Source organism: Dermacentor andersoni, chromosome 1 (genome assembly GCF_023375885.2).
Source record: "Dermacentor andersoni chromosome 1, qqDerAnde1_hic_scaffold, whole genome shotgun sequence".
NCBI lineage: Eukaryota > Metazoa > Arthropoda > Arachnida > Ixodida > Ixodidae > Dermacentor > Dermacentor andersoni.
Window position 1 is genome coordinate 88,728,215 of NC_092814.1, and position 25,278 is coordinate 88,753,492.

The following is a 25,278-nucleotide window of genomic DNA, read 5'->3' on the forward strand; positions in this document are numbered from 1 at the left end:
TTGCTCAAAACATTCGCCCATCCATCTATGATTATTGAGTGATCCCGACATTTATACGATGACGCGGCCGTCATGCTCGTATGGACGATACTCGGTCACTTCGTCTACGACTTCCTGTGGGAATGCCCGAACAGAATCATCCCCCTCCCCTCCTTCTCCCCCCGACAACAACGCGACTAAGGTCAATAAACGGCGTTACCAAAAAAAAAAAAACGTTATTAAAAAAAAAGGAGGTATGAATTGGCTTATTCATGCTATCACGAAAGCTTTTGCCTTCCATAGCGAAAGGCCAAAAACAGCTGCAAATGAGCACGAGGAAATAACATTCCTGTCACATCGCCGTAGGACTTCCTGTAATTTAGTCGGTCTTTCTCTATATTTCATCGTGATTAATTCAGTTCGGGCACGTTGCCTGTGTTCTCTTCCTCAGGCAGCATACTACGGCGATCAAAAGTACCTGGCAGAATTAGTCTTCGCGGTACTGTAGAAGCTTTCTAGCAATGCCATGGAATATGAGGTACTGGCAACCCACCAACTTCGAACAATGTTCAAGAATATTTTTATCATCATATGCACCATTTCACTTTTTTCTCTCAACTACTTCGCCGTCCTCCTGTGAAGGTTCTCCTGTTCTTGCTGACTACATTTTCATCTCTGCAACCCAGATGCTAAACGGAAAGATTGCTCGCCTCTCTCTGTTCTTGGTAGTTCGTAGGAAACGGCATGTCCGGGAACTTCATGTCCCACGCTCGCTCAGACCTGTGCGAACCACTCTTTTCGTTCTCATGCATTCGACGTTTCAAGAACTCCTCTAAACTTGTGCCGTTAGCACTCGATCAAAACACAGAATGTGCTTTGATCTAGCGGTCGTGCTTCTGCTTTCACTACTGCGCCGTCCAAGTTGCCAACTTTGAAAGGCCTCTGCCCTTAAACATCTGACGCACTGGAGTTACACCTTTTTCTTTTTATTATTATTATCCGTTTGCGGCTGTCATCGCGCGGTCCTTGTGGTCTTTGCATCTCCGCTTCGCTCTTTATACTTGTACTCGATTTTTTCCGTGGACACCTTGCAAACTTGTGCTCGACACAAGTATATATTTAACAGCACCGCCTAACTGCTTGCATAATTCTATGTTCCCGGCTTCTTTTGCTTAAATACGTGATTTCAGGACTTCTTTTCGCACAAGAACTCATTACCCTTGCACCCCCCCCCCCCCCCCCACACACACACACAAGCTTTCTCTCATCGAGTGGTTCGACGTTGTTTCGCGACAATTGAACTGAACTTCACGGTACACGCACGCAATTTCGCGTTTTTAGTTACGAGTTGCAACTAATCAAGGTGCCATGATCCCCACAGCAGGCGCTCACTGACAGATTACACGCACAATTTGTGCTTTAGCTACAAAGAACGAAGCTATCAACCAGTCCGTTTTCTACCTGAGTACACCTGCGTGCTTTTATGTTTACATTCATCTCATTCACAATTTCGTTTTGAAGGCTGATATGGAACTGTCGCTCATGTAAAAGGAACGTCTTGAAGTTCACCACAGGGTTTTCCAATAAAGGAGGGATTTTTTTTTCTTGAATTTCATTACGGGGAGACGAACGTAGTTTTTCGTTTTTCTTTTTATTCACCCATTTAAGCAGTACAAGAATTTATGGAGTTCCAACGTTGTGCATATCACCTGCCATTTCTCGATAGGCACAAGCTGCACGACACGCACAGTCACGCTATCTTCGCAAAACAAGCAATTACATTCGCTTAAAAACGCTGACACATTTCCCTTTTTTTTTGTTTTACAATGAAAATGAACAAACGCGCGAACTGCAAATAGCAACGCTGGGCCCCTAACGCCGTGACTTTCGATGTATACCCTTAATAAGAATAACCAAACTCTTTATTGCGTTCTTCTCTTTATAATATTGCGCATAATACAGCTCAACGTAAATCGAAACGCGATACCTGCGAACGTGAGATGAGGAATTTATTTAGGGTATTTGATGGTTCCACTTCCAGGCAATTTCATTCGTACCCCAGCGGATGAAAAGCAGCGTCACACAGCAGTTGGTGGGCGCCCACGCTTTATTTATAACTTTTGGTCCGTAAATACGAGCTGTTTTTTACGACGTGGTATTTATACTACTGGAACTATCGAGCCAAGTGCAATCGCCAGCAGCCTAAACTCTCAAGGCAAGTGCACAAACACCTTCAGCCACACAAGATTGGCGGCGCCAGCGCGCACACAACGCCGAAAATTCGCTCACTCTTGTCTATGTAGTGGCGTGAAATACGCAAGGGCCTAGGTGCCCACTTTCTTTCTCATACGCTGTTAAGCAGAAGAATATATGTCAAATTCCATCTCGGAATTGGACGCAAAGATTGAAATCTTGCTGCCTCTGAAGGAAGCAGTCAGCGGCCTCGCTTTCAAGATTGAGTACTCGCCGTTACGGTCGACTGTAGAAGCACTCCAGGGGCGGCTTGCGCGAACATTTAATAACGAAAATAATAACGAATTTAAGAACGCGTTCTTGCGCGGACTATGCGTTGTCTATGGAACATTTAGGAGCGCGTTCTTAAACTCATTATCATTTTCCTTAATAAATGTTCGCGCAAGCCGTCCCAGTAGTTTGTTCAGAGTGTTGAATCCTCAACAGCATATCTATCTAACAAGTACAACGCGATGCTTGCTTTCGCAACAGCGCATCAATCCTGTTTGCATAAATTACAAAGCCTGCATGTGTTTACGGCTTCGATACATGTATAGCCGTCTTACTGACAGTCCAGGTGACCCGCCAAGCCTACGACCTTACGCTATTTCAATCCACCGGGTAGATTTTATCGCATGGTGTGGGCGTTAACTGTCGAGCTAACGCGCGTCATGGGCTACCATCCTTCACCGCACACAAGCAAGCAACAAACCACGCCACAACCCTGCGCTGGGCTAAGAACGAGTGCTGGCTGGTCTCGAGCAAACACATGCAGTGGCGGCTGGTGAAGAAAACAGAACGCAGACTCTGATCGAAACTGGTGGCGAAAAGTGCTATTTGACAAACGAAAAAGAAACTAAAAAGCGCTCGACCAGAGGGTGCTCTCACCATCGTCGCTACTGTCGCAACATCGCCCCTTTCGCCGGCATATTAGTTCGTTGTCTAGTCAAAAAGTTGTTAGTGCTGCAAAAAGTGTCGTCGCAGTTGCACTCTCTTAATCAGTGGGTGCTGCTAAAGTGGTGAGCTTATTTGAGGTTAAAATTGCTGACCACGACCACGGTACAAAGGCAGGAGGCGGCACAGAGACAGTCGATATGATTAAGTATGGGTTGGTCTATGTTCCTCGCGTGCAAGGAGTAAACAGGAATGAAAGAAGACAAGGCACGAGAAGCAGGGTCAGGATTCATGGTCGAATAGAGAATTCCCCGCCTCCGCCCATCCCCCAGCAAGGCCACGAGAAATCGAGCGAGAATCATCTTACCAGGGCAGTGAAAAAAAAAAAAAAGTCTAGTGTGTAAGTGAAGCCCGAGAATTAGAAAAAGCTGGCAGTGAAGCCGTATTCGCGTGAAGCCACACATGTGCCACCAATACGCATCTCAACCAAGAAACGCCGGAAGTTGTTTGAAACCTCGTCGTGTCTCTGCAAAGACAGCTATCTCCTGATCGTGCCTCCGCAACAAGTCTTGATTCTAATGCGATGCATTCTGCAATATCGTTCGCTCTTATTCATCGTGAGGAGTTAAAAAAGAAAATAACTAAAAAAGATAATATTGAAATATTTAAACTGGAGCGCAGTGTAGGCAGACTACCCAAACAGTATGCAGTACATGTTGTTGCAATATCTGCAACCTTGTCGATATTTAATTCACTTGTAAACCCTAGCGCAAGTAGTAATATTTTACGAATAATCCTAGACAGTATAATAGAGAAAACTGCAATCTACACGCTCTTTCGAAAGTGACTAAACCGTTGTTACAGTCGAGTCAATGTACGCCAGACGTATATCTAAGAAAAATGCATATTCGAAGTACCCGCCGTTCCCACGCTGGCTACAGCACTTCAAGGTCACGTTTTCATCAAAGTCACTGCAAGAAACTCTGTGATAGTGGAACCACCTCTTCGGGGCTCTGCCGAAAGATCCCTGGACTCCCATTGGCTATTTGAATCCCTTAGCCTGATTACTGCAAACAACACTTGTGAGCCCTCGACTACTCGATTCCTACTCGATTGTGCGAGTCCCCTGTACTCCTGGAAAAATACTGAAAAGCTCGGGCGCAATTTCAAGACACGTGCAGCTTGCACTCAATAGGAGACGCCCTTGATTAGAACTCCAACGTGCGATACGAAGTTCTTTGCAAAGAAAAGCAAACTGTGCCCTTAATGACAATTAATTTACCAAACTGTCCATATCTACAGAGTCAATCTAGATGCACCGCGGACGCGTAGTATAATGTTATAATGGACCCCACTTTCAAGTTTTGAGCTAGAGGCCGCTTTTCTGCTTGAAGGGATCCACTAAAGAAAAAAAAAAAGATTCAGTTCAGGCTGTACGAGTAAATTGCCCTTCTGCAGTACCAAAAAAAGGCCACTCTTGCTGCGAGAGGGACGCTTGCGACGTCAATAAAAACGCAAAACAAAAAGACGGGTGGCGACGCCGCCTCAAAACTCCCGCATCAGTTTGCCGTGACGTTACTGACGTTAACGAAGTCTGCTCAGACCTAGTAAGAAGCTTTTTTTTTTTCTCAGTAAAAATGGACTAACTTGTAATCTAAATAAGAGAAAGGGTGCGACCTCCGAACAAGTTGGCATTGCGTCTCACGGTGGAAAACAGCGCGTGCGGGGAAAACAGTTGCCCGTGCGTCCTTGTTTCTCGCGCGGTCTTCCACTGCAAGCTAAATGAAGCCACACAGCCAAGCCAGAGCGCTTCGGGAAATGTTACTGCGCGACAATGCTCAAATACGAGAAAATACTTCAATATCCTTAACGTCATACCGCCGACTGGTCTTGGGGTTTCGGTGTGAAGCTAAAAAAAAAAAAAGCGCGCCTTCACTTTTTCCTACAGTAATCAAACTCCTACCACAGAATTAAGGAAAACAGAGCTTTTAAAGCATGCTTTATCAGTTTAGACTTACTTACTGTTTCTATTTTAACGGTCCCTTTCCGTAGTGGTAACATTCCGCACTGGTGCGTGGGTGAAATCCGTCGTAAGATCAGTTTGAGAGAATTCGTGAAACTGGCGAAATGCGGCGTTTTTTCCTTCTATCAGTGAGAGAAGAAAGTGTCCATGGGACAAACGCAAAGCCCAAAATTACAGGGGACCACGCTTTCGCTCGTTAGCCAATGCATAATACCGGAAACGAACAACAAGATGAACCAACCGTGTTGTCGCCTGACTAGTGAATGCGCTCGGAAATAAACCCTCTGCAGCCGCGACTTGTTCGCACGCAATAAAGAGCCCACATTCGATGCTGCTTGCTTTCAATAATAGCACGTAACATTCAACAGGCCGCCATTAAATGCATAAAACTCATTATTATCCTTCCTTTGTCCGCAAAAGAGACAAACGAGTAACGTAAACAGTTTAAAAAGGATAGCGCGAGAGAAATGACGGCGCTAAAGATGCGGCGTCGGTCGTCGTTATTTATGCGCGCGGGCGCACCACTTGCGATCGGCGCGCGAAGATGAACAACGTCACACTTTTCCCACAGCGGGGTGGCAAATACCGAGCAGGAGCGTTAATAGCGTTAAATAAAGCGTGTTGTCGCGTTAAATCTCGGGGCGCGTAACATGGTCTCGCCGCTGCACTTTCTGTCTCAGTGCACGAACAGCTGCGCGGAGAAAGCGATGCGCTGTCGCCTCTGCCCGCAGCGCGCGCCTCAATTGGGCGGCCTGCGCGCGCAGATATAGGATGTGTTGCAATCTTGCGGCCCGGAAAAAAGAAACAGTTGCTGTCACTTCGCGGGAAGACATGCGCGCTCCGAACGCGGCGCGCCTCACGCGCCGCCCTTTGTGGAACCGTCAGAGTGATCTACGGCCGCCTCGTCGTCTTCAATCAAGTGACGATTCATCGTCGGCGCGCTCAGGTTCAATAGGCGGCCGAAGAGATTCAATACGGCCAGACATCAATTGAGCGACACCCGCTCGCGAGAAGTAAAAATCGTCCGCAGAAAACAACGTTTAAAGAAAGGAACTCCTCCCCTCTGCTTCTCGACCTGGTATCCTCCCAGAATGACGGTCAAAGAAAGGGGGCCGAAATAAACAAACACCATTTCGATTAACGCAAGCCTAGAGGCACCTGAACCGGCAGCTGCACGCCCCCATCTCCGTGGAAACGGGAACCGCCGAAAGCGATGCATCCGCCCTTCCCCGAGCGCATATACTGGGCAAATATATATTTCGCTGAAACGTCAACGCCTTCTGCGAATCCCGAACGCCAGGCGACACCGAAAAGCGATCGAAGGCGGCCAGATCGTCTCCGGCGCAGCGATCGGAAACACTCGCTGCTCGCGAACCGGCTGGGAATGAGACCTTAACCGCAGCTGAACCTACGCCCGGACCCTCGGCAGTGGCTGTGCGCGTGCGACAGCACGTGGAGTAGAACGCGCATCGTCATCTCTACGACCTAGGTCCTGCATCCCAAGTATCAGCGGAAGGACGTTCCGAGGCCGCCGAGGCCGTGCAGACGATGGCTTCGCGTTAGACATGCTGCAGCACCGTTCTTCCGTTGGTCCCGTGAGTTCACGCGACACGTCCGGTGATGCCCCGTGTGCCTCGACACCTAGCCGCTGCGTTTGCCGGCCCATTCCTCCTCCTGTGGTGGTCGCTTGCAGAGGTTTCGGGTACGTACGGGCACACGCCGAGCGTGTGCGTCGCTTGAGCTTACGAGTCCCATAGGAGGCCGAGGTATCTCGTATCACGTCTCGGCCTCCACCAAGGTGCGATGCTGATGGTTTTATGCCATGTGCCCAACACGCGGTGACTTAGTTGACAGCTGTAGCCAGAGAGTACACTTGTCACGCGACCAGAACCCCCTTTTTCTCTCTGCTGAATTCAGCACTCCGCAGTACCCTGCACGAGTACCACACAACGCCCTCAGTTTCATAGCCTGCTGTTGTGGCGAGGAGTCACGACAGCTCCCAAGTGGGCCCACAAAGTAGCGTAAGAACTGATGCGAAATGCGAGTTCTAAGCGAGTAACGCATTTACTATATGCACTCTCTTACGCTCCACCAGTCATCACATTAGCAACAAATGCACGCGCTGCAGCTGATCCACAGATAAACCGGCCTGTCCGAACCCTTTAACATTTCGATGTGTTTCCCTTTGTCGTCTCCATCTGCATTGCTCCTCTGGCTTGCTCCATTATATCTATCGGTCCCCCTGTGTGTAATGGACAACCGGAGTAGCCCCGTTTGATTACGTTCCCTGCATTTTTCTTGACCTCTTCATCTATTCCCTATATCCTGGTTTTCTGCTTAAAAGCTTCTTAATGGCTCTTATGCGTGCATATTCCTAAGCAATGTTGCTCGACCAGTGCAATTTTCGTATCGCATCGAACATGCATGTCGAATTTTTAAATCCGGCTCCAAATATCGAATAGAACTTAGTTTCCTAACATCAAATAGAAGTATAAGTGAAAGGTTGGAACCTGGCTATATACTAAATAATAAATGCTCATTTTTTCTAATGCGCAGTACCGTGGTTTACAACTTTAAGTTAGGCCAACTACAGAGCCTGCAAATGACAACTATGAGAAAGGTCGTCACATCAAGTGTGGCAGCGGCAGTGATTACAGAAAGGAATTACACGTGATTAGAAGCACGCATAGAGTTAGACTCGTCGTAGTATACTCAGGAAGGATTGAAGATGACTGTTGATATTAGTCAGAAAACTATAAGCTCAAACCACAGGTCAGTAATGCAAACATGAAGTCTGCCGAGAAATTATTTCAAGTAAGTGACGATAACAGATCTCGACGCAACATAAGAATGAAGCGCCTGTCGATGATATAGCGGCAAATTATCGCAAAAAAAAATTTGTTTCTCCACCTGTTCAGTCATATGTTGTCATACCTGCACAACAACATTGCCTCCTCCATCAAGATAATATAGTGTAGCGATTGCAGCACTGCCTATGTAACAAGCATTCCTACGATTTCTTCGAAAAAGAAAAGCTAGAGCAAAGAACTTTCAACACAGCTTGATCTATTGTTCAGTAAAGTGGAAAGTTGGGCTGGTTGGTGAGTAATCATCATACCTTGCTGGTGAAGCAGCGCACTGACACGGACACAGTGAAGACACACATGAAAAGACGACACTCAGCAAGGTATGTTGATCTATTGTCTTTCAATGTTTCTGTGTTGTGAAACGTTTTATGAAGGCGTTACGAGGTTCGTTGCTACGTCCGTGTGTCAGAATGCGCGTAGACAGAAAGCTGGCAAAAGAAAAAAACTTCCCTGCTTTCCGATTCAGATGAACTCGCTACACGTTATCAGGTCTCTATGGTATAAATTACGGTGCCTGGAAGCTTCATATTCAGCGACGCTGACATCACGATTGACACCCACGGCAGATATTTTGCAAGGGTAGAAGGAGCAGTATTACTGAAATAAATTAATACAGTGTATCATGTCCACACAATCATTAGGGATGTAAGTTATTATTTATATGGGCCGAAATTAAAGATTTTCCTTATGAAATGCTGTTTAGCCTTGGCCGACCTCCTTCGCTAATAACATGTTCAAAATTTAGATTGGCTGGCGTCCATACTCTTATGAACAGTAGGAGAATTTTTCTCAACACAGGACCTGAAGCCTATTTCATAAAGCTTTTCTTTCTTAAGTGATCTTTGTCATTGGCCGGTTGCTTTCGCAGATAATATGTCCAGCGTCAGGATTGGGTGGAATTTTCTCTTACGTACAATTCTAGCCTAAGGGCTTTTTGTGAATACGGACCCTGTTATTTTAAAGTTCTTGTGGAGAAAACTCCTTTATTCCACCAGCTCCTGTGAAGATAGGAGCTGGTGGAATTTCGAGGTGCGCTACAGGAGCTTTAAAATAGAAGACAGAGATGCGGGGGCTCTTTAATGAATCCTGGAGACGTCTGCCCAGCGGCCACACCTAGGGCCAAATTCAGTCTCTCCCTCGTAAGTGCGCCTTGTCATTGACCAGCTTTCTTCGCTCATATGTCCGGCATCAGGGTCGGTTTGCATTTTCTGCAGAAGAGTGCGCATTTGGGCTGGTTGGTTCATCATTACGAGCAATAAAACAGCGCTAAACAACAGAACCAGCAGAGGGACACAGACAACAGCGCTCTTGTGAACAAATTTAGCGTAAGCGCTTCTTGTGAATACCGACATGCCACTCCAGATGGGAATGATGGGAAATTATACGCACAGTGCACGTCACAGGCACACGGCAGACGCAAAATACACCACAGCACGCAACCTACAAACTAATTAAAGTATGTCATTGAAACCAGTGCCTCTCAGGAAGGCTAAACGCGTCTTTTTTGCGCGGGACGCACATGCATGCCAGTCTTCTATGTGTATTCACTGTGGATGTTAGGGAGGTTCTTTCTAACGTGAATACTTTGTAGAAGCAGATTAAGTTTGCTATGTCTTCCCGTTACATAGCACGCAAGGCACAGTGGTGATATTGTCCGCTTACTTTAAATAGAGGTTAATGTCAGCACTAAATCCACGGCCATTGCTTCTAAAGACTTCGTGCTGATGTGTCTCTGGTATCGATTACTCCTCGTTAGAAGTGGCAAGCAATGCCATACCATTTCGGCGCTGTATAGCAGCACACAGCATTGTTCTGCAAACTGTTCGGTACTAATTGTTCCCCAGTAAATTGCATGCTTCTTAAATGCAGTCTCCAACTTCTCGTTTCGTTCTTGGGCACCAAGTTAACAGGGATATATTTTTCATTTCTTGTATATATAGTTAGCGTAAATAGGCCTCCATTGAAGATGTTTCCTGTCGTATTCACAGTCACACTATAGTTCCATCCCTTGTAAAAGTAATATACATATGCTACAGCCTAGTATCTATAAACAACTTATAAATTATTATGATTTTCTACCCTAGCCTCTTGCAATCAGCGAGAGAGAAGAGTGGTTTTGGTACTCAAGGCCACATGAGAACTCCGAGAAGTGTAAGGCTTCAGGTTGACACATTTTTCGGGAACCCAGGACATCATGCAGTTTGCATATGGCGACCAATGTTTTGTCTACCTTGATAGCTTAGTCTCTGCTAAATCAGCGTGCAAGAAGCTGCTTTTGTGGTATTAGTATAAAAAAGCACACATAAAGCACAAGCGCTAGGATGCAACATTTCAAACACATGTTACCCGTGCCAAAGCTTGGTCGCCGAACTTAGAGGGAAGACGAGATGGTCTGCGTTCAGTCTGCACCGGTTTCAATGGCACGTTTCTATTTTCTCCGTTCAGCGCAATTGAGTAAGCATTAATGCAACGTGTATCGTGAAAGAGCAAGGCTGCCGTGAGAAGATTTAAGTCCAATAATTTTGCTGCGTTTTACTTCAGAGGCGGCTGCTTATGGCGCGGACGAGCGCGGTCGCGTGGGCCAGTGCGCCGAGTGCCGATAGCTTCGTGCGCGTTTTGTTCTCACCGCTTTGTCAGCATTGAAGCCAGAGGGCGAGAAGCAGCACGATGGTCAATTCGCTCGCAGCTGCGGCCGCGCTTCCTCACGCCAGCGTTTTGACAGCGAGTGTCCGCAGTCATCGAATGAGATGTGATCATGTTTGCTTGCGCGCGCTCTACAGTATGCTTGTTAATTCAGTTAGTAAGCGAATGTTTACAAGTTTCCACGGCCGATAATGTTAATATCCTTACTTCGTACAGCTGGCTAATCATTTTCTATCACAATCGATGCTTCGCCTTTAGGGCGAAACTCGCACCCTTGAAGAACGTCGCATAAAGGGTAAAGCCATATTCTTAGACAGATAGTATTTTTAGGAACTCTACGCTCTATATAAAACTTTTGTGGATGCATAAATTCCGGGCATCCTAAGGAAAATGCCTAATTAGTAGCGCAAGACTCTAAAATCCACACACGTTCTTAGTGTCTGTGGACAATTAGGGATTCATAAAGAAAGAGCCTGCATGCTTTGGAGATAAACGCTGATAGGCATTTGTCGACCCTCAAAGGGCAGCAAGAACCACGAGATCAGTGACGTATGCCGAGATGTGCGATGACTCTCAAAATTGTTTCCCTGGCGCTGCAGCTCAAGGCGGGAGTGGCATCAACGTCGACCTCTTCTTCGAGGAGAACGCGGTCGTACACCACACGGAGCCGTTCAAGATTCTCCGCGGCCACGCACCTTCACTCGTGTTGAGACGAGGGTTCGCCTTCAAACTCGGAGTCACAGCTCCCGCATCGAACGTTGCCATCGTCCTTAGCCTAGGTAATCACACATGCCTCTTTGATATGATTGCTTCCGAAAAGAAGAAAAATCATACGTATACAACTATTCTTCTTCAAGGCCAGAGTTGGTGAACGTAGAAACTACTCACTTGGCGGGCATATTTTAAAACTCCCTCATTGTAATTTTAGCAAGCCAATATACAAGAACACGTAATGCAAACGTTCGTTTGTAGTGACGTAAGTTCTGTGGCTGATTCCGGCAGGAAGGTAATGCTCTAAAAGAGAGGCGCAGGGAAAGAAGGTAACGGATACATGAGAGATAGAGAAAGAGAATCAGGAAAGAAAAGAAAACGTGAGGAGAGGAGCCGTTGAAATTATAATTGGCTGCACCGCTGAAAATGAATTGTAATTTCCGTGTAGCTGAAAGTGCGCCTTGAACAACCCCGGTTTCTTTCGATTTGATGTTACTGATTCAACTGCGCACCAGTGAGGACGCAAGTTCTGTTACATATATTGAGAGGAAGTTATTCGCGTACTCCCCGTCGACATCAGTGACAGATACAAAAAGTGGTTTTGTGAAGTGAATTTGTTTGAACCCATTGTATCGGCACTAATATCAATACAACTCATTTATGACTTTTTTTCAGTATATGATGGTTAAAGAGATGTTGGCGCTTTTAATTGACGTGCTTATATAAACGCCCCAGACATGAAAAAAAAGTATCACTGAAGATCACACTAAAACTGAAAGTCAACTCATATAAATAAGTCGAACATTCATCCCTAAAGTGTTGTCACATAATCTTTTTTTATAGAAAATATACTGCCCTAATTCAAACAAAATCAGTTAATCACTTTCATCAAATAAGCAGCATCGAATTTCAGCCGCAGTTGTAAGCATCAAATTCTTTTCTTCAGGTTCTACATCATTCGTAAATTCTTGGTTCAATCAAATTCTTGAAATATGGAAGCATCACAGTCTTTTATGTATTTATTTCTTCTACTTTTCCGTCTCCTTTACTTGGGACTTTTCTATGTGCAATCCTAAAGATGCAGACCATCCAGTACGTGCTTATATTGCTACGGACTATTATTTACGGTGACGAACAGGCTAGTGGTGAGAAGACGACGACGACATTTGGAGGCTAACCGCCGGCTTCTTGGCCAATGCCCCGTAGTCAGTAAGCGCCACAAATGAGGAACAAGCAAGCAAGCAAGTTAGCGCGGGCTGTTGCCTTTTGGCCAAGGGCAGCGTAGTCATTTGTAAATATACTTGTATGTAGCTTCTTCTCTGCGTCTTGCCACGTAAGATATTTGGTGGAGGTGTACGTTCCTTGTCCTTGTCATGGAACTTCGCAGCGGACGGTACGTCGACCCTTCCATCGTGGGTCCCGAAGACGACTGCTCAACTCAACCGCATCCGCCACCTGGTGCCACCCCGATGACTTGCATCGCACTCTCTGCTCTCCGAGATCCTGGTGTATAAATATAGGAAAGACGTCGATGACTGGATCAGCCTGTACGAACGCGTCGGTACAAATAACCGGTGAGACCCTACTGTCATGCTCGCAAACGTAGTATTTTACCTCAGTGGCACACCTCGAATATGGTTTCGGACAAACGAAGATGGCCTCACCATATGGGATACGCTTAAACAAAAGCTGTGAGGCTTGTTCGGCAACCCTCACGGTCACCAACTTGCCGCGAAGGCGTTAACCAGCCGCGTGCAGACGTCCACAGAGCCACGTACATTCAAGACGTCTTGACCCTGTGCCGCAAAGTTGACGCACACATGACTGAGACAGACAAAGTTTCCCACATTCTCAATGGCATCGCCAATGATGCCTTCAACTTGCTCGTCTTCAACAACGTGGCGACGGCGGACGCAGTTGTCAAAGAGTGCCGCCCCCTGGAACTCGCAAAAAGCCGACGTATCGACAAACAGTTTGCCCGTCTACCAAATACCGCCGCGACATCTTCCTGTGCCGGCGCACCCCGTCCCAACAACACTGGAGATGTTACCCGGATCGTCCGGTGAGAGACTGAGGCCGCCTATCCGGCTGCCTTCGCATCCAGCTCCTCCGTCACGCTTGCAGTCACGGTTTCCCTGATTCAGGAAGTTGTCCGCCAAGAGATCGCCAACACGGGCCTTCATGCCGTCTGCTCGGCCCATCGCCCTGACGCCTGCCCGGGTTCTTCGATACGCCCTTTCTCGCATCTTATTACCCACCACGCTTCCGCAACCCACCTGAATGACGCACTACTGACAAGCACATCTATTTTCACTGCCGTCGGGTCAGGCACATTTCACACCACTGTCACAGTCGCTGGAGTTCACCGGCCCAGACCACCTATAATGGTTACTCTCGGCCAAGCGACCCTTTTCGTCCCTATATACCGTACGGCCCAGTAATGCCGCCACTAAAGCTCCTGCACCGAACCGCCCCTATTCAAGGTCGCCTTCGCCCAAACGCCGACAATCTCACTTGCCCCAGCCCCGTCGCTCATATTCCCCGACTCCCTCCTACGGACGTTCCCAGCCAGAAAACTAGAAGATGCAGCGTCTCGAGGTATTGTACGCTGCATTGCTCCCTACGCCGCCAAATCCTCTACTGACGCGGCCCACTCATATGAACCTTCTTGAAGGGCAAGTCGGCGGTATTCTTGTGTCTGCTCTTATATATACTGGCGCGCATTTATCCGTTATGAGCGTTGACCATCGTAACCGCCTGAAGAAAATAGACAGTTTTAGTTGGGCGTCCGCAGTCACCCACGTACGCAGCGCGTGAGGTTGTGCGCACGTAGCGAAGCGCGCGCGCACAAAACGGCGATAGTTGGCCGGACGCAAAAGTTGAGAAGGGCATTGCTGACTTTCTCGCGCAGGAGCCGGTACTACTCAGCGCCGCCATATGCCATCTTCTGAAATTATGTAGCCAGTATCAGCCACCACGAACTCAAACCACAAGCCGGAGTCATATCTTCGGCAAGAGCCATATCGAAAAATGCGCTCTCGTGGACACGCTAGAAAGGCGAGGACGTCCCGAGAAGCCCACAGAGCCCGCAGCGGACGTAGATTTTGAAAAGCTGCGGGCGCCCGCATGAGACCGTGTGTTCTCCTGCGTACTGCGCGTACGCTCTGTTGCCTCCGTGGTTTTCCTGCTTATGCAGAGCTGCTGCGGACGCCCAACTAAAGCTGTCTATTATTAGGCAGTTTTAGTGGGGCGTCTGCAGCAGCTCAGTAGCGCACTACCGGCTCCTGCGCGTGAAACTCAGTAATCCCCTTCTCAACTTTTGCGTTTCCCAACTATTGCCGTTTCGTGCGGGAGCGCTTCGCTACGTACGGAAAACCTCGCGCACTGCGTACGTGGGTGACTGCGGACGCCCAACTAAAACTCTCTAATAACACCGGCCACGACACCTGTTATTCGTGTCGCCGACGGCGCAATAGCTCCTGTAAGTGATATGTGTGCCACCCGTGTCTCCTTCGCCGATCGCTCCACCATCGTTCTCTTCTTCGTCGTCGGTCACTGTGCCCACGACATCATTCTCGGCCTGGATTTCCTCTCCGCGCATTCTGCTCTCACAGACTGTTCAGCCAGTACTCTCCGCCTTGACCTGCCTGTTCTGGATCCCATTGGACCTCCCCCCCCAGTCGCCTCATTTCCGTGACTTCGTTCGCTTGCCACCTTCGGCACTGGCTTACGTTGACTTTGTGTTATCCCCACCGGTGTCCGACGGTCACTACATCACGGCTCCCATGTAAGCCGTTCTTTTTACACACTGTATCACAGTACCTCATACAGTTTTATCTATTATGGCGAATTGCGCCTGCCTGCCACTGGTCAATTTTGGCTTGACGATACAAGTGTTGCCACGCGGGATGTCTCTTACCCAGCTTTGCTAATTCGAGGATCACTCAGTATAGCATCTATTATAGTAGACGACAGTACAACCGACTCTAATCTACCATCGCAGTATGCAACTTGTACCATCGCCAACTTACAGAAAATTATTGCGCCCGACTTGCCGTCCGGGCACGCTCGTGAGCACTATCGCATTCTCTTTTCACACCGCGACATTTTTACTTTAACGATCGTCCTTTGTCCCAAGCAACAGCTGTTAGACATCACATAAATACGGCGATGCCTCTGCTATTCATCGCCGCCCGTATCGAGTGCCGCCGGCTGAGCGTGAAGTCGTTCACGCAAAAGTTAACAAAATGTTTGCCAAGAGCATTATTGAACCGTCGTGTAGTCCATGGGCGTCACCTGTTGTCTTAGTAAAAAAGAAAGGCTCATGGTGCTTTTGCGTTGATTATCGGCACCTTAACAGAGTTGCAAAAAAGGACATGTATTGCCTTCCTCCCATTGATGACGCCCTTGACTGCCGTCACGGTACTCACTATTTCTCTTCTATTGACCTTCGCTCCAGCTACTGGCAGATTGCTGTGGACGATCTTGACCGTGAGAAGACCGCCTCTGTAACACCCGACGGTCTTTATCAATCCAAAATGATGCCATTCGGTCTATGCAAAGCTCCGGCCACTTTTGAGAGCAAGATGGACTCCCTCTTCAAGGTTTCAAATTGACCACATGCTTCTGCTACTTGGACGACTTTATAGTGTTCTCCCCACCCCTCGCGACGCACCTCGAGCACCTCTCGTCAGTCCTGGACGTTTTTCGTCGAGCCGGTCAGCAATTCAAAGCATCAAAGTGCCACTTTGGCCGTCACCAGATTACCGTCCTTGGACATCTCCTTGACGCGAACGGAGTGCAACCGGACCCAGGCAAAATCCGTGCTATTACGCACTTTCCTGTCCCGAACTGTGTCAAGGATGTGCGCAGCTTCATTGGCCTTTGCTCGTACTTCCGCCACTTCGTGAAAAATTTCGCACCCATATCACCACCACTAACCGAGCTTTTGAAGAAAGACGCCCCTTTGAAGTGGGGCGATAACGAGGCCTCTGCGTTCTCGCATCTAATCGACCTTCTCAAAACGCCGCCCGTTCTGGCCCATTCTGATCCTCCTGCACCTACCGAAGTCCTTACTGATACCAGTATCCACGATATCAGCGCAGCACTAGCACAACGCCAGCATGGCAGCTAGCGTGTAATCGTTTACGTCAGCAGGTTCCTTTCAACCTCCGAGCGCAACTATTCCATTACTGAGCGTGAGTGTTTGGCCCTAGTTTGGGTGGTTGCCAAGTTCAGCCCATATGACCAACCCTTTTCAGTCATCACAGGCCGTCACACACACTGCTGGTTGTGCTCACTGAAAGGTACTACAGAACGACTTGGTTGCTGGGCGTTGCACCCACAAGAATATTCGTATTCCGTCATCTACAAATCTGGCCGTCTCCACAAGCACGCTCATTGCCTGTCTCGCTACCCGGTCGACGAGCCTGGTGATGTCGACTATAGCACCGCCAACGGCATTTTGTGTCTACCTTCGCTAACATCACCGATGAGCAGTACCGGGACCTACGCTGCGAGCACTCATCGAGCGTCTGCACTCTTCCCCTACCAACGCCTTTGTTCACCGATATGTTCTCCAAGGCGGCATTTTGTGCCAAAATAACTTCCTCCATGGCGAACCAGGGGAGGTATTCTGTAAGAATGGACCTATTGGACATGTCCATTTTGTCTGCTGCCTGCTGAAGTGCTGACTGGATGTGATGCCTGGCCACTGCGGACGCGCAGTGCAGCCCAGCCAGTCAGCACTTCAGCAGCAGACGAAATGGACATGTCCACTAGGTCCATTCTTACAGAATACCCCCCCCCCTTTCCCTGAGTTTCTTCTTGTCGTGCCCAAACATCTACGACGGACTGTTCTCTTTGAGCTCCATGACCCACCCACTGCAGGAAACCTAGGGGTATCTCGCACGTACGACCGCGTCCGCCGCCGCTTCTATAGGCCCGGTCTCGCTCGATCCGCCTGACATTATGTTGCTGCCTGTTATTCCTGCCAGCGTCAAAAAACTCCTCAGGTGCTACCTGCCGGTAATCTCCAGCCGATCCCAGTCCCTGCGGAACCGTTCTTCCGTCTTGGATTAGATCTCCTCGGCCCCTTTCCCACGTCATCCTCTCGGAACAAATGGGTAGCCGTTGCAACGATTACGCGACACGATACGCCATGAGACGGGGTCTCCATACCAATTATGCCACTGATGTCGCAGACATTTTCTTGCATGAGAGTACCTTGCTTCATGGCGCCCCGAGACAGCTGCTTACTGACCGTGCTGGTAACTTTTTGTCGGAAGTTATCGCCAACATTGTGCGTTCCTGTTCCACTCAACACAAGCTGACCACCTCATATCATCCTCAAACCAATAGACTGACAGAGCTGTTGAACCGTACCCTCACAGATATGTTGTCCGTGTAGGTTTCGAAGGACCACCATGACTGGCACATTGCCCTTTCTTACGTCATATTCGATTATAATTCGTCTCGTCATGACACCACCGGATTTTCTCCATTTTATCTATTGCACGGTCGCAAACCGGCCCTTGCCCCTCGAAACTACATTTCCTCCTGCTGCGACCTCAACAAGCGAGTATGGCCGACAAAACACACCAGCTTGCCTCGCAAACCAGTCAGCAGCGCCTATACAACGCCCGCCACCGTGACGCGCAGTTTTCGCCTGGTGCGCTCGTGCTCCTGTGGTCACCCTCTCGTCATACCGGACTTTCAGAGAAGCTCATTTCCCGATACACGGGGCCCTACCGCGTGCTACACCAGGCGACGCCAGTGACTTACGAAATTGCTCCCGTCAGTTCTACCTCACCCTCTGCTCTGGTATCCAGTGATGCCGTGCACGTCAGTAGGCTCAAGGCCTATACTACACTGCTTCCGAGAACGGCCTTTAGTGGCTCAGGGACGGCGCTTTTGCCACCGGGGGTAGGGCTACGGACCATTATTTACGATAACGAAGAGGCCAGTGGTGTGGAGACGACGACGACGTTTGGAGGCTAGCGCGGTTTGTGGCCTTTTGGCCAAGTGCAGCGTAGCCATTTGTAAATATTCTTTTGTGTAGCTTCTCGTTTGCGTCTTCCCACGTAACAGTATCACTTGTCTGCAAGAAAAAATAAAATAAGAACAGATATTCCTTACGATACCCTTTTCCGGCTTATCGGTAAGCATCAGTAAGCATTTTCTTTTAGCTTCCTCCGACTTTCCCGTTTGAGTATAGTATGAGTTGTATTATTAGCTTTCTCTTTGTTTCTCTATTTCTCTCCCGGATATTTTTTTTTACCTTCTTTGTTCTTAAGGTGTTTCTGTAGTTTCACCTTTTGTTGACTACGTCGAAGCCTTGTTATTGTTTAATACGTTCATATGCTGCTTTTCTGTTCATTTATGCCTTGCCTCCTAAAACCTTTATTCGTAAATTTTACATGTTGCCATTGTTGTTTGTATTATTAATTCTAGTCATCATGCACAGGAGGTCCCATTTCAGTTTCTAACTACGGGACCTCCTTCTGTACATACATATGCTGTAATTATCCCCATTTTGTAATGAATAAACTGATTCTGAAACTTATTCTGATTCGTGCCAGCTTAATATAACAGTGTGACTTACAAACAAAAGCAAGGTAGAGCAGTGTCACACCCCATCCTCAGTCACGCGGTTTCCAGTACTTGGGCTGTCCTAAGTTATAAAGCAGTGGGCACCTCACGAAGAAAACGACACTCCAGCAAAAAGAATAAAGCGAATTTTTTTTTTTCTTTCTGGCTGGAACTCATGCACACTTCATAGCGAAGTGCACGAGCTCTCACGCCCTCTCCCGCGACAGTGCCACGCGTTGCCTCGCGCAGGTGACGATCCGCAGCCCGGTGACGGCAGCCTGGTGCAGCTTCCGGTGCCCGAGAACCCACAGTCTGTTACCACGCATCCCGCAGCCGGCCAGGATCAGTGGACGCTGGTCCTTGAGCATCAGGAGGGCCCGATGCGCCTGGTCCGCATCCAGATCCCTGTAACGGTCGGCGTAGGCCGCTGGATTCTCACCATCACTGGCGACGGACACAACTTTCGAGTCAGGGAGTCCCTCTACATTCTATTCAACCCCTGGCACAATGGTGAGCGTGTTTGCCGGTGCACCTCGTGCTAACTCGCACACCTATACGCGCGAAGACATGCAACACATGAAAACACACGTAGAGATCAAATAACGCATAGGAAGACGGTTGGCGAAGTAGGCTTCGCGAAATAAAGGTTACATTAACCAAAGTCGATATGATTCCATTATCATATTGAATAAGAACTTCTAAAGAGTGCGGCAAGGAAAGGGTTGCGAGAAGCAGGTGCCAGCTAGTCGCGGAGTAAAAGTAACCGATCGGAATTCGGCACGCATGGGCGACCTCTGCTTATTCCCACTGACGCGTGCATTCTGACCGCTCCCGGCTATAAAGCTTGGAATACTTTGACCTGCCGCGGAGAGGTGGTGATACAGGAACCTAATTCATTTGCGTCTCACAATTCCAAAAGAGATTGCGTTGGCGAACGCTCCTTTCAATCACCCTTGAGCGTCCCTCCTTCTCCCCCGCTTCCCTTCCCCTCCCACAGCGCAGATGCTGCCGCTGGCACGTTTAGGAAGGCGCTTCGCTACGTTCGCGCAGGGCCGGGGATGAGAAGTTCATGTATTCCCCACGAGCATGAGCACACTTACGGCCAGAATTAGCACTTTAGAATTGTCCCTAGATGTCCCTTTTATGAAGGTAAGAAGAAGTTGTCTTTGGCGAAAAAACAAAAAATCGGTTCTAACGTACTGAAGTAACACAGGGGCCACGAGAAACGGCGTGGTGTAGGAAGGACGCGGGATTATTTCTGACAACCTGGAGTTCTTTAAAGTGCGCCCAGTGCACGGTACTCGAAAGGTTTTGCTTTACGCGTGGATCAGAATCCGGCCCCCGCGTACGGGGATCGAACCACGGTGCATTAGATCCTTATGACGCATCCAGGCACCCCATGTCCTAAGTACATTTAGCACCAGCCTCAGAATGTACGGGGCACGGTTTCTACGTCAATTAGTACAAATTTGTACATTTGCTCATTTATGTATTATTCGTAATCCTTGCATCTCTACAATGGTGACGTTGCCGCCTGCATGCATGCATAGATACACTAACTGCGACCCGCGCGACGAAGAAAACTGCACAAATGAACATCTCTGCACAGTGCCTCTTATTGTGGAGAAGCCAGATTTAAAGGCGTCCGTTACATAGGTCCAGACACTTCCGAGGCGAAAAAATCTTAAACGCAGGCGCAAGCAGCGCAGAAAACTGAGACCAGGATGTTGAGCACATAGAATGTTCCGTATACGCCCTTTAGGCGCACTTAGTAGAGAAAGAAAAGCCCCGGATGTTTTCGCCATTTTGCAACAGAGGCGTAGGCAGAGCGAGGCAGCCCAGTGGCTGTGGCGCTCCGCTGCTGATCGCGAGCTTGCGGGTTCAATCCCGGCCACGGCGGACGCGTTTTGATGGAGGCGGAATGCGAAAAACGTTCGTGTGCCGTGTACTGTGTGCACCTTAAAGAACTTGCAGGTGGTCAAAATTAATCTGTAGTCTCCCACTACGGCGTGTTTCATCAACAGATCGTGGTTTTAGCAGATAAAACCTGGCAATTTAGTTTAACAGACACCCCTCACTGTCTCACTCGAGGCAGGCACGTACATTATTTCGCTAACGAAAGGAAGTCTTCGACTCTTTGCAGGTGATCTCCCTTCTACGCCCGATCGAGTCCGGTGCTGCTTAGTTTCGGTGTCATTCTGCGAGACGGGGCGGGCGGCACGACGGCGGATATAGCGTCACCAACGGCGTTCCGCTTCCTTGTTTCCGTGATATTTGAACAGCTGCACCCGATGCTCGCAGCTCCACGCAGTCGCCATGGAAGACAGTCCAGAACCTATATGCACATCTTCCGGCACCTACTCCGCACCTCGCACGTGCATTTAACGAATGCGGTCGAGACCCACCAGCGGAGCCTAGAAGGAAATTGCTTCTAAGAACGTCGTTGCATATAAATATATACGTTTACCTCTACAGAGTTGGCGCGTTTCATAGGGTATAGCTTGGGGACGATAAGAACAAGCCTATACTGCTGAAGTTCGAGCTTGTACTCGTTCGCTGAAGACACCAAGGATGTTTTTCCTTCTTTTTTTTTTTGCTTTTTTACTGGTGGAGCCAGAGTGCAGGAACACTTTTATCTGTTTAAGATATTTCCAGCGCTTATCTTATCTGTCCTGTCGTCTTTTCTGTGTTCTTCTAATACGTTGTTCGTCTTCTGCCGTGGTTTTTTTTTCTTTTCTTTTTTTTTTAAGCAATGGAAATGTCTAAGTTTCAACTAACCCAGCATTATGTATTAAGTAACCCTTCTGTGCCATAGATTTAGGTCATATTTAGCGAGTATGTCAATGACTGACAAGGCTCATTGACAGACGCCTGGCTCTTAACCATTATCATCGAAACTGCAGCAAATGTCTGGGCAAATATGAAACCCACTCTGTGTATTCCAATGGGATTAGTTCTGATCGATACGTCTGAACCCGCTTTTTTCATTGACATCGTGGTAGATGTCAACACCCGAGGGTTTAGTTCGTTTACTTTTCTGATTTGATGTTTCTTTCTGTCCACCGGGAATGGGTTTCTGTGAACAAGACTCACGTGCGCTGTCGGTGTCTTCAGGGGTGTCGTTGCGATCTAAATTATTGTCAGGTATATATATATATATATATGCTCTCCAATAATGGATGGATTGGGAATTTAGAGTTCCTTTGAATTGATCCCTGCATATACTGCTGAACACCTGTGTTACACTACACGCAATTCGCAGGAGACCTCGTGTATATGGAACAGGATCAGGCTCGGGCCTTCTACGTGATGCAAGACAGAGGCCTCGTATATCACGGTCATGTGGAGCACCCCCATCCCAAGGAGTGGTACTACGGGCAGGTACGAAGCGAGCTCCTGTTGTAATGGAAAGGGGCCGCTCTAATGTGTGTCTCGCGCGGACAGTCACAGTGGGCGCAGATCTCCGTCTAATTTCTGAAGGCCTCCTCGTGCTTCTTATAAAGCGACAGTTGTGCAATACTGCGCGCTGAGCAGCGCATGGTGGCACCCATCACGTAAAAAAAAAAAACATACCCAAGAAATCTGGAGATTGTTCCGGGCATTGTACCGTGTCCCTGTGTCGCTTATTCTCGTGAGAATGCTCGTTAGTACTCACTTTAGGAGTTTACGCTGCACGCAGAGATGCACGGACAGGACAGTAATGTCTGCCTTACACGACATTATAGGTGAAAGGGGGTTTCTCTTTTAGAGGAACACGTATGGGTTTCCTTTGTAGTTTCGTGCTACAAGACGGGTGGATGTCAATATTTCGCTCTCATGAACTTTCCTCCGCCTTGAGGACTGCCGCAGGACTGATTTGTTAGACTCCATATGTGATCCAGAATGGCAATCGAATTGTACGTGTGTGCTTGTTTATTTCGGAAGCTTAGTGCGTAACGCCAAGCAGTGATCTTGTCTTGCACAAAATATTTTTTACTGGTTCCTTTCAGTTCGAGAAAGCAACGCTGCCAACTGCTGAATTCCTCTTAAAGATCCGCGAGCTGCCGATTTCCGAAAGGGGGAATCCCATCGCCGTGTCGCGGGCGCTTGCTTCCGGCGTAAGTGTATTTCTCGTTTTCATTCCCGCACACGAAGTAGGAGCAACGTTTGCAAAGTCAACACACTTTCCCGACCAGTACGAGTGGCGACGCGGGATTCATGACCTGGACAAGCCACAAGGAAGGCTAGAGGCACGAGCCATAGGGTTTAATGCGGGGAGTCGAACTGGAAGAAATGCCGCTTCGGTTAGTGCTCGGGTACAACGCGCTCCCATTTCGTTCCATTTGAGTTCCGGCTCGGAGAAATAAAATTTATGACGGTTCGCAACACTGAACTGGTTCGCAAACCGGTGCGGCGCAGTTAATTTTGTCCTGCCCCCTGGCGATATGTCGCATAGTACTAGAGCACTGCACGGGCCGTTCTGTCAGGCCTGGGCCCGGCCCGAGAGTGCTATGCGTTTGTTTAAACTAGGCCCCTACACGACCCGGGCCCGAAAGATCCGGGCCCGAAAGATCCGGGCCCGGCCCTCCCCGGCCACACCCGGTTTGGTTCGACCTATTAGCCCTTGAGCCTAAACGAAGCATGGTCGGATTCTCTGTTATTGTGAACATGCTAGCCGAGCACACACAAATTATTACTCGATTACTCGATAAGAAAACAGGCATATATAATAGACAGAGGGGCAAATAAGGAGAAAGCAAGCAGGCAACTGCCCCCGAGACGGGATCAACACCTACCTACTCTCTAGCAAGGAGGACATGGAAAAAGAAGTTGATTATTTGGAACACAGTGATTTCACTACGTCATGTTTCCCGCTGGAGTTGGTTCTCTGAAAAAGAAATTCCTCGGTAAGAGAAAAAAAATATTAACCATGCTCGTGTGTTAAAGTGTGATAATAACGACTGTACTATACTTTCCAAATAGTTGTGCAGCAACATATGACGAAGCGTAGGCACACTCCCGTACTCACCGCAAGCCATTTCATCACACTTTAGAATCTCGACAATTCCAAGATACATTGATGTAACTCGAACCAATTGACTTGGCACGAATGTAAAGTTAAATACAATGGTCTATTGGTTTTCAGGAATGCCATAATACACTGCAACTAGAAGCTTTTTAGCCCCAATATATGCAAATTGGTGACACGCATGGGTAACGCTCATGCGCAATCATATTGTCACACCGCACATGCCGTTTTGAATGCTTTATTCTGCTTCCTTTTTATTGGTGTCCGTTCTTTACTGAACAATTTAGGCATCCGTGTTTCGTAATGTAATATGAGCAAATTCTGGCTCTCTCTTCTTTTGTTTCGGCACGTATAGGTAAGAACCATGCATCGGAACAGCGTAGGAAATAGTTGTCTTTTTTTCATCAATTTGGGATATTAAATGCTGCTTTGTTCACCTAAAATTGCAGAGGACCCGCCCAGTGCTATATAAAAACATGTACACTTATCTCTGCAGCGTATCGCTGCTGTGTAGTGGCCTGCCTGCCCCGAGTTTCCCAGAAAGTGGCTGACACAAATGACCTAAAATTTCATTGGGGTTGCACTTCTACAGGCTTCAGTTTTGCGGAGTTGCAAATATAATGCCCGGGTCCATTATGGGCCCGATTGAAGACAGGGCCCGACGCGAGCCCGGAGCGCCTAGCCCCGCCCGGGCACGAGTCAACTATTGGTTGGCCGGCCCGAGCCCACGCAGTGCTCTACATGATACTATACACTTGTCCGCATGGCTTCATCATGTCCGCGTACCTTTCTGCCTCCTTCATCAAGAGGAGGCGGAAATTTAGGAGTCAAATACACAAAGGCGGGAGAGTTTTCATCTCCCTACTGAAGACAGAGGTAATTAGTGAGAATCCACGCGTCAGAGTAAGGTCTACGCAGCTTCCACATTCATTAGTCTGACAGCAGCAGAAGATGTTAATTTTCGTTTTGCTTAAGTTTCTTTTCTTTTTTTTCACTAGAGAACTGGCGTGAGAAAACTGTGGCATATGATCTATGGTGTGGAAGACAGCGCGAATTCCCCACTGTATTACAAAAATGACAACTTCAAATTTCTAGCCTGTAGCAAAGAAGGAAGAAAGCTTCTGACATTGCGCTCAGCTTTCTGCTTTTCTAGAAGCGGGTGAAGACATTGATGCTTCTGAACGATGAACAAGGACGGTTTGTGCCGAGCCCTACGCCGGTATTTCTTGCGCATCTGCGCGTGGGCCTATAGTCTTGTGCAGGCTAAGGGCGTGCAAAGACGTTAGAAGCACGCACGTTGTGTACCGCGATTAAATTCTGCAACCCTAAGA

The 25,278-nt window shown here is 48.1% G+C and overlaps 1 protein-coding gene across 1 annotated transcript in view; it reads left to right on the forward strand.

Moving 5' to 3' along the window:
• The first annotated feature begins 6,394 nt into the window (after window positions 1-6,394).
• The window catches only part of LOC126544125 (hemocyte protein-glutamine gamma-glutamyltransferase-like), a 60,904-nt gene continuing 42,020 nt past the window's right edge, over window positions 6,395-25,278 (forward strand). Inside the window, exons 1-5 of the mRNA XM_050191347.3 lie at window positions 6,395-6,830; window positions 11,238-11,417; window positions 19,189-19,449; window positions 22,202-22,320; window positions 22,929-23,036. Of these exons, the coding sequence (XP_050047304.1) occupies window positions 6,749-6,830; window positions 11,238-11,417; window positions 19,189-19,449; window positions 22,202-22,320; window positions 22,929-23,036 (750 nt within the window). The 5' untranslated portion in view covers window positions 6,395-6,748. The remainder of the gene's footprint in view (window positions 6,831-11,237; window positions 11,418-19,188; window positions 19,450-22,201; window positions 22,321-22,928; window positions 23,037-25,278) is intronic.